We start from the raw sequence: 16,748 nt of genomic DNA, 5'->3' as shown, positions 1-16,748 counted from the left end.
ACGGCGGCGGCGCTGCGCCGGATTCCGCCCTCCGCCTAGTCCTTCTGCGCCCGGCGGCGGCGGGCCCGCAGCCGGCGGCGAGGAGCCTGGGGCTTACGGAGTCGGCGCGGCAGCCCTCCTGGGCCAGCGGGTCCGGGCCAGCCCCGCTCGGTTTGGGGGGAAGGGGGAGGCGAGAGGGGAAGGGCCGCGCCACAGGAGCCGGTCCTCGCCCCCGCCCCCTGCGCGGACGCGCTGAAAGCTCGGCTCGGCTTTCGCGGGGGCCTCGCTCCCACTCTCGCTGCGGGAGGTGGGGGATGCGGGCGACGGCCCCCCTGGGCTCCAGGACCCACCCCCCAGGGCCCGGGAGCTGTTGCTCCGCCCGCCGCCCCCTCCCCCGTCCTCTCCACCCCCCATCCCACCTCCCCACCCCTCGTAAGAAAATAATGCTGCCTGGCTCCCGCACCTCCCAGTCGCTCCTAGTCCGCCGCGGGGAAAGGGTACCCGCTCGGTCTCCACGCCGGGACCCCCGCCTCGCCGCCCTAGCCGCCGCCTCGCCGCGTGTGCCGCTGGGCCCCGCTTAGACAGAATCTGCGAGCGCCGCGCCCCGGCATTGCCAGCCCCGGGGAGGCGCCGCCCGCAAGGACACCTCTCCGTCCCGCCTTGTCCGCAACAACTCCGGTCCTCGTCGAGCTCGACGCGAACCAGGAGTCCGGACGTCCCTCTGCGCGCGGCGCAGCCGCTCGAGCTGTCCCAGCTGCCCCAGCTCGGAGCCAACTCCATCTCGGACCTGGGACTCCGGACGCGGATTCTCAGCCACTTCTCACCTCGGGGCTGTGCCTGCCTACCCGCTTGCCCTCCTGCTGCTCTGCTTCTCCGCTCAGGACGGGGGTGCCAAGATGCCCCGCTGCTGCGCAGGGCCCCGGGCCGCCCTCGACGTGTGACCCCAGCCTGGTCCCCCTGCTCGGCCGTCCGCCGTCCCCTTGGAGACCCCCGGCCCGGCCCCGGGGGGAAGAGGAAGAAGACGACGAGGCCGAGGGGGGGATGTCCGGCTCCAAAAGCGTGAGCCCCCCGGGCTACGCGGCGCAGACAGCTGCTGCGCCGGCGTCCCGGGGAGGCCCGGAGCACCGCTCGGCGTGGGGGGAGGCGGATTCCCGCGCCAATGGCTACCCCCACGCTCCCGGGGGTTCGACCCGCGGCTGCACCAAGAAACCCGGGGGGGCGGTGACCCCGCAGCAGCAGCAGCAGCGCTTGGCTAACCGCTGGCGCAGCGACGACGACGACGATCCTCCGCTGAGCGGCGACGACCCCCTGGCCGGGGGCTTCGGCTTCAGTTTCCGCTCCAAGTCGGCCTGGCAGGAGCGCGGCGGCGACGACTGCGGTCGCGGTAGCCGCCGCCAGCGGCGGGGCGCGGCCGGCGGGGGCAGCACCCGGGCGCCCCCTGCGGGCGGCGGTGGCGGCTCGGCGGCGGCGGCGGCGGCGGCCGGCGGGACGGAGGTGCGCCCTCGCTCGGTGGAGCTGGGCCTGGAGGAGCGGCGGGGCAAGGGCCGCGCTGTGGACGAACTGGAGGCCGGCGCCGTCGAGGGCGACGAAGGGTCTGGGGATGACGGCAGCTCGGCAGAATCGGGCGCGGGGCCCGGCGCAGTGCTGTCGCTGGGCGCCTGCTGCCTGGCGCTGCTGCAGATATTCCGCTCCAAGAAGTTCCCGTCGGACAAGCTGGAGCGGCTGTACCAGCGCTACTTCTTCCGTCTGAACCAGAGCAGCCTCACTATGCTCATGGCCGTGCTGGTGCTCGTGTGCCTCGTCATGTTGGCCTTCCACGCGGCGCGGCCCCCGCTCCAGCTGCCCTACCTGGCAGTGCTGGCGGCTGCGGTAGGTGTCATCCTCGTCATGGCTGTGCTCTGCAACCGCGCCGCCTTCCACCAGGACCACATGGGCCTGGCCTGCTACGCGCTCATCGCCGTCGTGCTGGCCGTCCAGGTGGTGGGCCTGCTGCTGCCCCAGCCACGCAGCGCCTCGGAGGGCATCTGGTGGACCGTGTTCTTCATCTACACCATCTACACGTTGCTGCCTGTGCGCATGCGTGCCGCGGTACTCAGCGGAGTGCTCCTGTCTGCCCTCCACCTGGCCATAGCCCTGCGCACCAACGCCCAGGACCAGTTCCTGCTCAAGCAGGTAGGAACCCAACTGGCTGCAGGGCCATGGGTTGTGGGGTGCAGAGGCCTGGGGCTGACTCCAAAGAGAAGCAACCCCATCACCCTTTCTAAAGCAGTGAAAGAGCCAGAGTGACTTGGCTGTGCCAGTCAGTGGTGTCTATAGAGCCTCTTAACCCCCTCTGAGCCCCAGCATGTCCATTTACAAATGATGCCGTTGCCCCCGGACAGGACACGTAGCCACTAGTGTGGGGCTAGGCGTGAGGAAGGAGAGTTGGAGGAGAAAATTCTATGGCGAAGTCCCCCTTCCCTCCCCTGTCCCCGTATATAAAAGGCCCCTCACAAAAGTGTCTGGACCCCATAGCAGCCTCTCCCTCCTCGTTTGTTGAGGTTTCCTGGATAGAGGGTTGGGGAGGGGAGCTCCTGGGCGCCCCTTGCCTGGTTTCAAGGAGGAGAAATGATAACCCTGCCAGTTGTCTGAGGCCGAGGGGGTTTCCATCTCCCGAGCTGGAGAGGTCCCTGAACTTGAGGGAGGACTGACAAGTTTGTTTTGTTTATGAAAGTGCCCCAAATCAAAACCAAAACCAAAATAAAAACAACCTGCCTTTAGCAAAGGTGGGAAGGAACCTCTGAGATGTGTGTGTGTGTGGTACTCCCACTCCTGGGCTGAGCAGAAAGCTAGCGTTGGGTGGTGTGACCCCTTTCCCAGGGTGTTCCTGGCTACTGCTTGTGGTGGGGGCTCTTTCTTTCTGTTGAGACTGGTCCATGCGCTCAGAACGGTGAGCTCTGGAGGAAATAAAACCTCTGGTTAACTGGTGACTCCACTGAAGGCTTCTGGAAGAAAGGTGCGCTTGGTCTCCCCACCTCCAGTGAGACCAGCCCCTCTGATAGGCACACCTGCTTCCTTTAGCAGTGGCCTAGTCTGGAGCTTCATGGGCCTCAGGCATTGACCCTGCTTCAGTGCAGCTCAGCTGTGAGACTCAGGTGAGCCCTTGACTAGGCTCGTTTCTTGACCGTGGACCCCACTGCACCCCACCCCTTTCCGGATGTCTGCGTCCTCTGATAGACCCTCTGGCCATATTCCATTGACATTCCCTTCCCCCTTCTCCCCGCTTTTGATGCCTTTTCTCAGACTTTGATCCCGTTGAGTACTGCATATTCTTTGAGGGATTTTTCTGTGCCCCCAGCTTCCTGGGTGTGGTACCCATCTCTCCACAGAGAATAACACCAGTATGGGCTTCAGGGAGCTGGACTCTAGCTGCACCTCCAAAGTACTCTGTGACTGGGAGGGAGAGGATCTGCAGCCTCTCTGGGCCCCAGGTTCTTTTCTCGAGAATGAGAGAATTGTGTATGCTCCGTCCAGTTCCCACCTCTGTGCCAAGCCTCACCCTCTGTGCCAAGCCTCACCTCCTACCGGGAGCCCCTCCTTCCAGTCCAACCACACTGGGCTCTCCCTCTTCTGCATGGTTAACAATAGAGTGTGAGCCACACAACGGAGCACTTACTTATTTTCCAGCGCCCATTGGTTTTGCTCCCCGTCCAATGTAAGCTCCTTGCATGCAGGATTCTTGACGTGTATCGTTTTCCTTCTCCACCCTCTCCCTTGTCTAGCACATTTTCGGGTACTTAGTAGGGATTTAATAACTGCTTGCCAGTTTGGTTGTGTTCCAGTGAGTGGAGTAGGTGGGGCTCTTGAAGCTTCAAGTTTTTCTGATCTGGGATCAGAAAGAAAAAAAATCTTCAGAGATCAGCTTTGAACTTGACAGAGAAACCCATCGAGAGGTGGGGTATAAGAAGAAGTTAACTGGTATTGTTAGTGCTTATATAGGCTGCGAGTATTTCTGACCTGAGGACCCAGGCTCTCACAGGGATATCGTATCTTTGGGCGTTGTTCCTGGCTTGGGTGGGAGGCAGGTTGCTTGGATGGGTGTAGCTTTTCTGCAGAGGGAAGGGCATGTCATCCATATGGAGAAGCAGAAATTTATAGGATCGTTCAGGGTATTTTCTCTGAACTAGCCCTAAGCCATCCTAGATGTATGGTTTCAAGGGACTGGAGTCAGATCCCAAGAAAGGAGTTCTGGTCCTGGGGTGCTCCAACCCCATCTTAGCATAAGAATGCTCTGGCCACAGCAGAGGGACTGTCTGAGGGGCTCCCCTTCTTTCTCCGGCAAATCTCCCTTCTCTCCTCCACCTTCACCACCTCCCACCCAGGCTGCTTTTACCTGTTACGGTCTTTAGACTTGGCTGTAGGCTTTTGGGTGGATTTACACTTAACTTCTCACATTCTGCTCTGTTGAGGACAGCAAAGCTTGTTAGCAAGGGTCCAGGACGAGGGAATACAAACATTCTCCTTGCCTTCAGAGAAAACTGTATTTTAGGGGGGTTTGTATTTGGTTATGCCTGGTAGAAAATTTGTGTTTCTTGACCAAACTGTGATGGATGGTAGGGAAGAATTAGTGGGACAGTTTAGCATTAACCTCTGCCTCAGAGCAGCCGTTGTTTGAGTCTGGCTTGCATTACATGCCTTGTTCTTTTCTGGGATAAAGACACACGACCAGGGAAATGGGGGAGCAGTGCATGGTTTCTAATGTTGGGGCATTGGAAATCCTCCCCACACTTCGCCGCCCCACAGTGCCTTGGACACATAATAGACCCTCAGAAAACCGTATTCTTCTCTTCTCCTGCAAGGCCAGCCCCTTTGCTCCCATAGCCCACGTCCGTCCTCAACATCATTATCTGAGCCAGGTATTTTCTTCTTTCCCTCCCCCCTCCTTATGTTCAGGGCTCCGTCCTTTGCTCCAGTTAGGAGGAGAAGTACTTGGTTTCTGAACCAGTGCCTCCTGACGATTTTTCCTCAAAAGATGAACAAGAGGTAGTCGTCTCTGGAGGACGGTGTTTCTTCCCTTCCTATGTCTTTTGCTCTAGCTCTACCCCCAGCATCCATCACCCTCCCCCTCTGCTTTCTCTCTCACTTCCTCTCTCCTCCCGCCCCCCTTCCAGTTCCCTGTTGCTCTCTGCCCACCTTTCCTCTCTTATCTGCCTGCCGGCTTGTGCTTCTTCCCCATCTCTCACTCCCTGTTTGCAACCTCCCAGCCTCTCCTGTGATCTTGTCTCACCGTTGTCTCCTCCGTGGGGTACAGTAGGAGCGTCACGGGCTTGTTTTTTTTTTTTTTTTTTCTCCTTCTTTGCCTGTTAGAAGTCCCTCTGCTACACCCATACCATAAATAACACTCGAGCATCTGCCAAACACATTCCTCACTTGTGTTAATAGGGCTGCAATGATGCTGGAGCCTGTTGCCATGGCAACCTCATTTTTGTTTGATTGTATCCCACTCTGCTACATAAAGCCTCTGCACGCACTCACACACAAACAAGCACGCTCGCACAACCATCACATATGCTCAGCTATTAAAGATCATTTTGGAGAATATCTCTCTGGGCTCCGTGGGTGCGGGCGGTCATCTGCTCGAGGAGATGAACATTCCTGCTGTCCGGTGTTACTCCATGAGGTGATGAAAGGATGGGAGAGGAAAGTAGAGAGTCCTGTTCAGATGTGGGGTATTATTATTATTATTATTTCTGAGAAGATTCTGACCCCTTGCGTGTCCCTGTGAGCTTGGGAGAGTTGCAAGAAGCCGCCCTCGTGGTGTGGGATGACCAGTCCTCCTCCCCCGCCCCATCACCTCCTTCCTCTCTTCCAGCCATGACCCTTCTGGAGAAACCCCACGATTGCCTGAGTTTCTTCCTCTGTGCCTGTTTGAACCTGTAACCATCAGCAGTTGTCCCAGAGATCAGAGAGGCACAGGCGCTGTGTGGGTGATGTTCTGTGGCTGTGAGCACGTGTGAGTGTCTGTAGCGAGCTGGCTGGTGGGGGGAGGGGCTGCCGAGCGCGAACTGACTGCTGTGCATGCGCGGGTGTGTCTGCCTGTGTGCGTGCGCACACACATGTCTGGTGTGTGTGTGTATGTGTGTTCATCGCATGGGCTGACCCCAGCAATGGAGGTGGGCCTGGGGACGGCTTTGTGTTGACTTCCAAAGGAGATCACTGCAGCTCTGTCCTGTTTCTTCTTGGCTGGTGGCTGGCCTTTCTGATTCTGGGCCTTGACTGCCTTCCGACCTTGACCTCTGGCTCCTTGGGGAAGTATTCTGGGTACACATCCCCTACTATCCCTAATGAAGCTGGGGGCTAGACTCGAGTGGTCAGCTCCTCTGAAATATAGGGCTCCGATCCTTCCCTTTCGAAGATTCTGCCTCCTGCCCACTCACTCAGCTGCCCAGTGAGTCCCATTAAAAGGCTGCCTCCTTGCTCGGGAGCTCGGCGCAGAGGCCTGTGTGGTGGGTGACTGGGGCTGCCGCCGGCCGCTCCCTCCTTGCTTGCTGGGGTGCTGTGAAGGAGGACACTCTTCCACCACAGTGCCTGGGAATTTCTGGCCACTAGTCACTGCCCCCATCACCCGCATTTCTGGACAGGAGACATCTGGCAGCAGTCTGTCTGGGGTGGGGTGGGGGTGGGCTCTGAGTTTGGAGCCCAGGAGGGTCTGCTTGTCTTAGCTCAAGGCTGATTGTTTTTGCCAATTCTCTTTGCTAATTGTTTTCAGTTATGTTGTCCCCTTCCCGATGCCACCGGTCAGGGGTGTTTGGAGGGGAGCAGAAGCCTGGGGTGGGGGGTCGTCAAGCAGGGCTTCTGGGTAGGGGTTGTCTTCCAGATCCCAGGGGTGCCTTGTTTCCTAGTGGGAGGACTTCAGGCAGGCCAGAGACCCAGCCGAGGAACATGACCAGCTTCTGTATTTGTGGGAATGTTCAGTGTTCATAATTCAATCTAAGTTTTGCTCTGGAGCAAGAGCCTGAAGTGTGTGTGCCGTGAACACAGAACAGTGTGCTCACGTCTGTCCGTAAAGAGGACACAGATGCTGTGTTGAGCCTGGTCGCGGGAACCTGCCCAATCTCACAGAAAAGTTTCAACAATCAGTATAAAAGTTCTGGACAGACGCTTTTCCATGCAGAAGGGCCCTGGCCATTGGTTCCCTGTTCTGAGGGGCAGCTGGCAGCAGAAGCAGGGCTTTGGCCCACGGTGGGCCAGGCCTCTTGTTTTCCTAAGGGTCATGAAAGGTGCAGCCTTGGTCCCAGCCAGAGATGGAGTGGGTGTTGGGCAAGGCCAGATGGGAGACTCCTGTGACTGTACCAGCCTGTCTATGGGAGATGTCCTGTCCATGACGCCTGCCTCAATTAACTGTGTGTATCTTGTCGGGGGTCCAGCTCTTGGTCATTTACTTCCCAGGGCGGGGTTGGAAACTCATGCCCATCAATCCTTTGGGTGCCGTGACATAAGTTATGTTTTAGAATCTCCTCCTTTCGACCATGCTTATCAGATGGGGGCAGCTAGCTAACTGAGGGCAGGATCAGCATTAATGTTCTCTGCCAGACCCAAAACTTCATGGAGAGAGTTAGAAAGCCCTATTTCCCATCTCCTCCTCCCAGTTTTTCTCAAGGCACTGTCCAGATGTAGGATAGGGAAGATCTCTCTTTTTATAAGGTTGCAAACAAAGTCTGGGGGTTTCCGGGTAATAGACTGTGTGTTCAAAATGAGCCTGCATTGCAGACTGGCTGTTTGAGAAGACCAGCGGGTTAATGAGCATACCCAGTTCCTGGGAGGATTCAGGCCCCCTTTGAAATACAGTTATTGATCCTGGAGTTCAGAGGAAGGTGACCAGTTGGGAAGGGGACTGGAGACCTTGACTTCTGAGAGAACATTTGAAAGGCGGGAGAGATTCAGCTGGGAGGAGTGCAGGCTATAGCAGGGTAAGAAAACAGCTGGGCAAGACATCATTGCTGGGACCCTTGTTACCAGACACTAGAAGAGGGACTAAGTTTACTTTTAGTTGCTCCCAAGGGCAGAGTTGGGGTAAGTAGGTGGAAACAGTGGACAGATTTCAGCTCCAGGAAGGAAGTACCTTTCCAGACTTTGGGGCAGCAGCCACTGAACCAGATGTCTCCCAGGGTAGGCAGTGGGGCAGTGGAGGCTTTCAAGTCGAGGCTGGCTGGCCTTAGCTGCACCTGTTCCTGAGAAAGTGGTTCTGCTTTCAGAGGTCTGGCTTGGGCTCCAGGAATGGATCTGTTTTTTAAAACAGCTTGGATCTAGTTTTCAAAGTTCTCCAGGTGATCTTGACTGATGCTTAGGCTTAGGATCATTGACCAAGGTGACTTCTTGGGTCACCATCGACCCTAGGAGTCTGGGGTTTAGTTCCCGGCATCAGTGTGACTGTCCCCTAAACCCTGTTGGGGTGTTCTGTCGTCATGCCCATCTCAGGCTCTGTTTGAAAGAAGCAAGAGCAGGGGAGGGCACCTGGCTGGCTCTGTCAGTGGAGCGTATGACTCTGGATCTCGGGGTTGAGTTCAAGCTCCACGTTGGGTGTAGAGATTATGTAAATGTAAAAAATTAAATAAAAATTTTAAAAAGCAGCAAAATCATAGCAGACCTGATGTGAGACTTTCAGGTGGGGCTGGCCAGGATGTGCTGATGGGAAGATGCAGGTCTGGAAGGCGATGGGTGGTGGTGAGATCGGATGGAAGGGATGCCCCAGACCTGGACTCATATTCTCCTCTCAACTTTTCCCATCCCCTGCCTCCGATTTGAGGCAAAGCCCTCTGTGGCCCTCTGTGGCGGTGCTGGGGGGCGTTCAGCAGAAAGGTCGACCTTGGTTTGAGTCCTGGTTTATTCATTCCTTTGTCTGGTAGTGGTTATACTGAGGATACCCTGGTCCAGAACAGATGCACAGGATGGGGAGAATAAGGAGTGGGGCAAGAGGTAGGTTTGAAGGAAGAGTAGGGCTTCAGGAAAGCGAGAGGAGATTGCAGCTCTGAGGATGGGGCCAGGCCTGGCCGTGGGGGCAGGGATGCTGTCTGGGAACAATGGGATGTAGTTACCAGAAAAGGGGGAAAGACAAACAAACACAGGGAGACAGTAGTGGCTTTATTCTACAGGCCAGCCTCATGTGTCAATGTGCGATCCTCCCACCCCCTCCTTGCTTGTAGTGGGTTATGAGCTGTTGCTTTGGGGCTTGAGGTTTCCTAACCTCACACTTGGGTGGTCCCCCTCCCTTCCCCATAGGGGTCCTTGGGCTTTATTGCACAGCTCACTGCAGTCTCAGTTGGCTCTTGGAAGGGGTCCTAGGGGACCCCAGTGCCTGGCACATAGTAGGTGCTCAGTGAGGGTTTGAATGAGTGAATGAATGGGCGGTGGGGTGGGTGGATGGCTGCACACAGACTCTGTTGTGCCGAAGTGCTAGACCAACACCTCCACAGAAGGAAGCGATGCAGCTTGGCTTGGAAGCCTATTTTGGTGGATTGCAATCCGAAACTCAGAGCAGGGCTTCCAGAATCCCTCCTGCTGCAATCTAAAACGTGTGCCTTCTTGGAAACGGAGAGCTGTCGCCTGGCACTGCCGATACTATATCACTTCACAGATCTGAAAACCATTATTAAGTCATTCTTTCAGCCTTCTCCCCGTTCAGTCAGACAGCAGCTGTTTATTAGGCACCTACTGTATACCAGGCACTGTGCTAGGCCATGGCGGGGGGCGGGGTGCGTTACAGAGGCTGGGTCATGGCACCCAGGACTGCCATTAGTCCATACTCTAAATGTCCTTTGGAGGGATGTTAATAGATGTTTTGCCTACACACATTTGCTTCTGTGTCAGATGAGCTTTGGACATACTGGCTTAAACAGAATTCCTTACCATAGGACTTCAAAGCTTTGAATGTGTTAATGCACACTAAAATTTGTCAAAGGGGATATCATATGAAGCCTTTATCAAGCATATTTGACCCTAGAATCCATTTTTTAAGGAACATAACAGGGGTCAGTAGTGTTTGTTGGGGGGCGCTTGGGTGGCTCAGTGGGTTAAGCGTCTGACTTCAGCTCAGGTCATGATCCCAGGGTCCTGGGATCAAGACCCTGCATCAGGCTTCTTGCTCGGTGGGAGTCTGCTTCTCTCTCTGCCTCTGCAGCTCCCCATGCTTGTCTTCACTCTCATGCTTTCTCTTTCTCTCTGTCCAATAGATAGATGAGAACTCTTTTTTTTTTTTTTTTTAAGATTTTATTTGTTTATTTGACAGACAGAGATTACAAGTAGACAGAGAGGCAGGCAGAGAGAGAGAGAGGGAAGAAGGCTCCCTGCTGAGCAGAGAGCCCGATGCGGGACTCGATCCCAGGACCCTGGAATCATGACCTGAGCCGAAGGCAGCGGCTTAACCCACTGAGCCACCCAGGCACCCGAAAACTCTTAAAAAATAAAAAAAAAATAGTGTTTGTTGGAACTCACTTTAGGACACAACTGCTTCAGGAGCTGGGAGCAGCCTGGAAATTTCTCAGGCATGGGCCTCTGGGATAGGCCTAGGCAAAGTAATCGAGATGGGGGCATTGTCTGGGGGCTTTCCTCCCTCAAGAAGATTTCTCAGCTGGCACTGGCTGGCTGCCCGTTTTAAAGTCTCATTCCTCATCTGGGTCTGAAATCCTTATAAAATAGAGGGTTTTGATGGAAGGGACCACGAAGATGCCTCCTTTAATCTAATTTTAGTTTGTTTTTGTTTTTGTTTTTTTCTTTTCCTTTTTTTTGCTATCATTCGACATTGGAGCAGGTTGGTTGGGTTTCTGTATAATGACCTTTGGTTGGTCTGGGGGCCACTGAATGTCTTTCTAGAACTTTCTTCAGGCTCTGATTATATGGCTGTCTGTAGGGAAGTAAGTGATGGGTGATTCTAGATCATTCTTCTTCCCTAAATTTTGTTTTCTTCCCACCTCAACTAATTCATCCAAAAGGAAGAAGTCTTGAGAGATTATTGATTATATGGGATGCCTGGGTGAGCCTGGGTGGCTCAGTCGTTAAGCGTCTGCCTTCAGCTCAGTTCATGATCCCAGGGTCCAGGGATCAAACCCTGCATTGGGCTCCCTGGTCAGTGGGAAGCCTGCTTCTCCCTCTCCCACTCCCCCTGCTTGTGTTCCCTCTCTCTGCTGTGTCTCTCTGTCAAACAAATAAAATCTTTAAAACAAAACAAAACAAAAAACAAAGATTATTGATTATAAACCATGAGTATATACTCAATGTTTACTAGGAGCCAGACATGGAAGGAACTAATCCCCTCCATACATGACCTCATTTAATCACAATATCCCTACGAGAAAGACATTTTTATCCTCATTTTAGGGCTTGGATAATGAAATAAGAGAAGGTAAGTCACACAGCTGGTGACAAGGTCACACAGCCTGTGACAGAGCAGATGGTATGGCGTGCCCCCGTATTCCCTGGACATGTACCTTTCCACTCCTGCCAGCCGTAAGTACCTGAGGGCTTTTTCTGGCCCTGAGCCTCTCTGCTTGCCCGTGGGGCAGGTCAGAGTGCTGGGGGTCTCCAGCCTGAGAGTGGCTCTCAACCAGTGACCACCGTGTGCTGGTGGAGGGATGCCCCAGCTCTCTTGTCCTTGGGGTGCGGGGAGTCTCACTCTGAGACATGTGTTCTACCGGCTCCCCACCCCAAGGAAGTTGTCGGCTCTAGTTGCCCACAGTGGTAGCAGGCTTGATGATGTTCCCTTTTTCCGGGCCTTCTTCCTTTCCTCGTCTCACTCCTCCATTCCCCTTTAGTGTTTCTTGGGGTCACCTCCCAGGTAAGCCACTTGTACTTGAATCCTTGTTGCACGATCTTTTCCTGTGGGGAATCCAAATCGAGAGTTGAGAAATGGGGCTTCTAATCTAGGTCTAACTTAAACACCAGGAAAGGGGAGAGGCTGCTTATGCAGATAAACATGCATTGGGTGCAAGACTCTGTGGCAGGCTCAGAACTTAGTCTTGGGGTGCCTGCGTGCCTCAGTCATTAAGCATCTGCCTTTGGCTCCGGTCATGATCCCAGGGTCCTGGGATCCAGCCCCACATCAGGCTCCCTGTTTGCCGGGAAGCCTGCTTCTCCCTCTCCCAATCCCTCTGCTTGTGTTCACTCTCTCGCTGTGTTTTTCTCTGTCAAATAAATCAAAACAATTAAAAATAAAAAAGAACGGAGTCCTGCCTGGGCCCCTCACTCCTACCTGGTAACCTTTGTCACTAGTAGAGTGGTTGTTGCTGGACAAGAGGAATGAAGTGGAGTATAAAAAACAATAAAAAAATATATATCTCTATAAGTATACACTGCCTGGGTGCTGAGTGAGGAGCAAATGCGGAGCTTGATCTCATGACCCGGAGATCCTGACCTGATGCTTAACTAACTGAACCACCCAGGCGCCCACCATCTCTTTTTTAATGACTCACTTTCCCATTTGACTAGCACTTGATTGGTAACAAAAGACTTAACCATGTGTGATCTCCCCTGCTACTCATGAGGGTTCTGAGGCATTGATGGGTTTGGATGGGGCAGTCAGGAGCTCTAAGGCCCAGAGGCCCAGAGAAAACCCTCATTCTGTCCCAAGCTGAGCTGCTTTGCCCCCTCAGTGTTTCCTGTTCACGAGGGATGATAGATTCCTGATTGACAGGATCTGACGTTGCGTGGCCAAAACAAGGTAATGCATTCCCAATTCCAGACCTGTGTTACTGATATTATGTTGGAGAAGGGGAAGTAGGGATTCCGAGGGGTTCAGTGAACTCATTTAGGTCACACAGCTAGTCGTTTTGCTTGGAACCTGCCCCATAAATCCCGAACTCTGACTCTAAATCCTGTGCTCTTTTCACATATGGACTCAGCCTTGCCTCCACTTCATGGTGCATACAGAAGCTAGAGAAGGCACAGCTGTTGTCAGGTTTTGGAATGCGTGGTGTTTTATTTGTGATAGCCTTCCTTCCTTCATGGTGTCTGGCTCAGGTGGGCATTCAGTGAGTTGTCATTTCCTGAGCCTGCGATGCGTCGAGGGAAGGCAGCCTGGTGTTCAGGGGCTGCTTGGGACCAGATGCTTACCGATGAAGAGCTCCTGAGTGGTTTTATGGATGTGCGAGAGGGACTGAGACCCAGGGGAGGGGTCAGAAGTGACACTAGGATGGCTTACCTCGAGGGAGGCCGCCTCCTATCCACTCTTACGGTGGCATAAGTGGAGTAGCGGAGGGGACGGAGGAGGCTGCTGGGGATGCGTCATGGTACTCCTTGGTAGAGCCTGGAGGTCAGACCCCGGGTCTTTCTGGCAGTACCATCTAGTAGATGTGCGGTTTAGTGCTTATGAGAGTGTTCCTTCGATATGGTTGAAGCCCAGCTCCTCACAACTAGCAACATCTTAAAAAGTACCCCAAACATCCTGCTTCACATCCGCTTCTCTCCCTGTCCCTCTTCTCAAGAAGATGAGAGGAAAACATTAACTCCTACCCAAGTGCCATTTTTTGCTAAGTGGGATTTCAAGATCTTTATTTTCACATTCTCTTTTGGGGATGGGAAAGCTATTTATTTGTTTACTTAGCCTGCCAAGTCCCCAGTCTGTCTCTGGCCAACGCCCTGTTCCTGTCAACATTTTACCCTGTTGCACAGGAGGGAACCATCCGCCACCCTCCCCCATTCCCCAACCGGCTCCTGGTGGGTACCACCAGCAGGCAGTGTCTTGGCCCTACATCTCAGCCGAGGAGTCTGCCAGGGAGCAGTGCGTGAGCTGAACCTTGGTGAGCAGGGCAGGCTTGTGCCCCTCCCGGGGCCCTGCCTTTGCAGTTGAACCCTGTAGCTCTAAATTAGAAGATCCTCTTCTTTTTCCCTGTAGTACTTATACTGGTCTGTAATTTGTCTTGGCTCGTTTTTCCATCTTTCTACTTGACAGTCAGCTTTCTGAGGGCAGGGGTCTGTGTCTGCTTTAATACCTGGGTTTTTACAGAATGCTATTGACTGTCTGGTCCCTACTTGCCCAGCAGTGTGGGAAGACAGCGGACAGTTCCCCTTCTCAGTTTCCGCAGGGATTTCTGACTTGGCAGAGAAGAGTCCCTCGTGGTGGTCCCTCCGTGGACCAGGGCAGGCTCGTCCTCCACTGGCGGGGGACCACGTGTCTAGGGTCATGGCGTTAGAAAACACTGCTTTTCTTCTGTACTCTCTTCTCTTTCTCCGATTTCCTACCGGTCTGGCTGGTGGCGTCAAGAAGGGCCCCTGCCGCTGTTTGCCCCCCACCCCCATCCTCAATCCCCTGTCTTGTCTTTTCTTTTTTTTTTTTTTTTTTTTTAGGTTTTATTTATTCATTTGACACAGAGAGAGAGAGGGAGAGAGCAAGAGAGCACAAGAAGGAGGAGCCGCATAGGGAGAGGGAGAAGCAAACTCCCGTCGGAGCAGGGAGCCTGATGCAGGGCTTCATCCCAGGACCCTGAGATCATGACCTGAGCAGAAGGCAGACCCCAACTGACTGAGCCACCCAGGTGCCCAATCCCCTCTTTTTCTCCTCTTTCCTGCTGCCTGAGTCCTCCCCAGCTCCGCCAATCCTGTTGTAAAGTGTGGGGAAGACCCCCAGAGACTTGCTAGGAGTCAAGTTGAACCATAAGGACAATAAATATGGGCACGGATGACTACACAGATGCCAGAAAGTGTTCTTCATGCTTCTGAAAGCAATCCCGTGGAATCGCGGTTCCCGCAGTACATTCTTAGCTTCCTTCGAGCTGGTTGCCTCGTGCTCCCGAGGGCTCCGCTTTTCACCTCAAACTCCCAGGGCCAAGACCTCAGCTCTCTGGGTGGGTTAACCTCAAGAGACCCAACGGAACTTAATGTGTGGGAAGTGAAGACACATCTAGGGGTTCTTACATAACCCCAGTACCCAGGCTCATGCGGGGGAAGGGGCCCCGGGGGTGGAGGGGAGCTGGGCGTCTGCAAGTTCTCACGTTCCTGGTGAGTCTGCCGCGCACCGGGGCGGAGAACTACCGCCCTGAGCTTCCCTCCCTCCGCCGAGGGACCGGGTAGATGACACTGAGTCTGATTTATGGCTCTACTGAAAGGCGAGTTGTTCCTATCGAAAGGGTTTATTGTGGTGATTCAGGAAAGAGTGATGGCCACTAAAAATTATTGCAGGCATGTAATGGGAAGGAAACTTGGTTGGTGGTCGGTGTATAAAATCTTGTCAGGCGAGGCTGTGGCTTGGTATATTTATGTTGCTCTTATCACCAGCAATTAGCCCCAAACGCAGCTCGATAAATGGCTGAGCATGGTGCTGTAATAATGGCAGGAATATTTTTGGAAATGACTGCTGCACCATGTGCTCGCCGGAGCCGCCCTAGCAGGGGCGCAAATCTCCCGCTACGGGCTGCGGCCCCGGCAGCGACACCCGGGTCCCTTCTGCTCCGCAGGAACTCCGTCCTGTTCTCCGTTCATGGCATCTCCCTTTGGAGTGGGCGGAAAGCGTGCAAACACCCATGGCCTTCCTCCCCACCCTCAGCAATGTTCGCGGTCCTCTGTGAGTCCCTCCACCTAGCCTGTAAAGGCGAACAGCGTCTGTAGTAGATGCTCAAAAAATATTTGTGGGATGGATGAATGAATTTGCCCCGAGGGACACAGCAGGTCACTAGCGAGGTTTGCGCTGTTAACTACGGGTACTCCTTTGACTCTTGATTTTTTTGAAAAGCAAGGGGTGATGTCGTTACTGACTCCCTGTGTGCATTTACTGCTATCAGCCTGTGTGGCGAAGACACCTTCAAATCACTTATTCTCCAGCACCTTCAGATCAGGGCAGGAAGCACAAGGGCTCTGCTTCAGTCTTCACGCTCTGGGGACACCTAGAGAAGCACAGGAAATGGGGGTCCACCTGAGAACTGGGACGATGGAAACGCATCAGATGTGTGGGGTGGAGGCCTGGAAAGCACCCCTATCCAGGACAGAGCGATGTCCTTGGGTTAAATTGTACGCGAATGGCCACATGTGGATTACGCCGTGGTCTTTTTTGGAAAGGGGTTATCTGGGGAGAGTTAATTTTGGATTTTGCTTTACATTTATTTTTAAAGTGGGATATTTCTCCAGCATTGGTGACAATGGCCTAGAAAAGCCAGTTAGTCACCAGCTGACATCTTCCCTGTGTGGGGTGTTTTGCCCCTGCCTGTTTCCCACCTGCCTTCCTTCCGTGGGGTGGGTTTAAACCCTCTCCCTCCGAGGTGTCTGGGGAGATCGCACTGGCAGACAGGTCTCTAGGGAACTCCTGCTGGGTCTGGAGTGGTGTCATTCTCTGCTTTGATCCTGGGGTGTGTGTGTTGGGGGGGCAGGTGAGAGCTTATGGGGTGCCAGGACAGCCCCCAGGGGTGCTCTTTGCTTCTCCTTGGAGGAAGCAGTGGCATCCAGGTGAGGCTGTGTCCAGGTCTGTAAGCAGGTTCCAGCCTGTATTCTCCTGTAGTCTTTTGTTTTGTTTTTGTTTTTCTTTAAATTTGCTTTTTATCTTCTGGAAGTAAAAGGGAAATCACCCTAAACCCAGACATGGCAGGTTTGGAAAAATAGACCTGGTTTCTCTTAAGGAAACAGAGATGTAGGCTGCCCACTCCACTTTCCCTAGGGTCCTCTTTATGTTCCACTGCGGAAGGAAGAGGGTGCCTTGGGCCCCTGGGTGAGGAGGGCCCCCTCCACACCCCCCAGGCTGGCCCTGGAATGACAGGGAGCACTTAACTCATTTACTACAGGCGAGTAAACACTATCCGCTTGGAGACTTCCAC

General features: G+C 54.2%; 1 protein-coding gene across 2 annotated transcripts in view; it reads left to right on the top strand.

The window, feature by feature from the left end:
• Positions 1-360: 360 nt before the first annotated feature.
• The window catches only part of ADCY5 (adenylate cyclase 5), a 146,967-nt gene continuing 130,579 nt past the window's right edge, over positions 361-16,748 (top strand). Inside the window, exon 1 of one of the 2 annotated variants that reach the window (XM_032335227.1) lies at positions 361-2,151. In XM_032335227.1, coding sequence (XP_032191118.1) covers positions 1,021-2,151 — 1,131 coding nt within the window. In that variant the 5' untranslated portion in view covers positions 361-1,020. The remainder of the gene's footprint in view (positions 2,152-16,748) is intronic. The other variant, XM_032335217.1, reaches the window with a different exon arrangement.

The sequence above is a fragment of the Mustela erminea genome, chromosome 1, assembly GCF_009829155.1.
Source record: "Mustela erminea isolate mMusErm1 chromosome 1, mMusErm1.Pri, whole genome shotgun sequence".
Classification (NCBI taxonomy): Eukaryota; Metazoa; Chordata; class Mammalia; order Carnivora; family Mustelidae; genus Mustela; species Mustela erminea.
The sequence above is the reverse complement of the archived record's forward strand: the minus strand, read 5'-3'. Positions and strand labels throughout refer to the sequence as shown.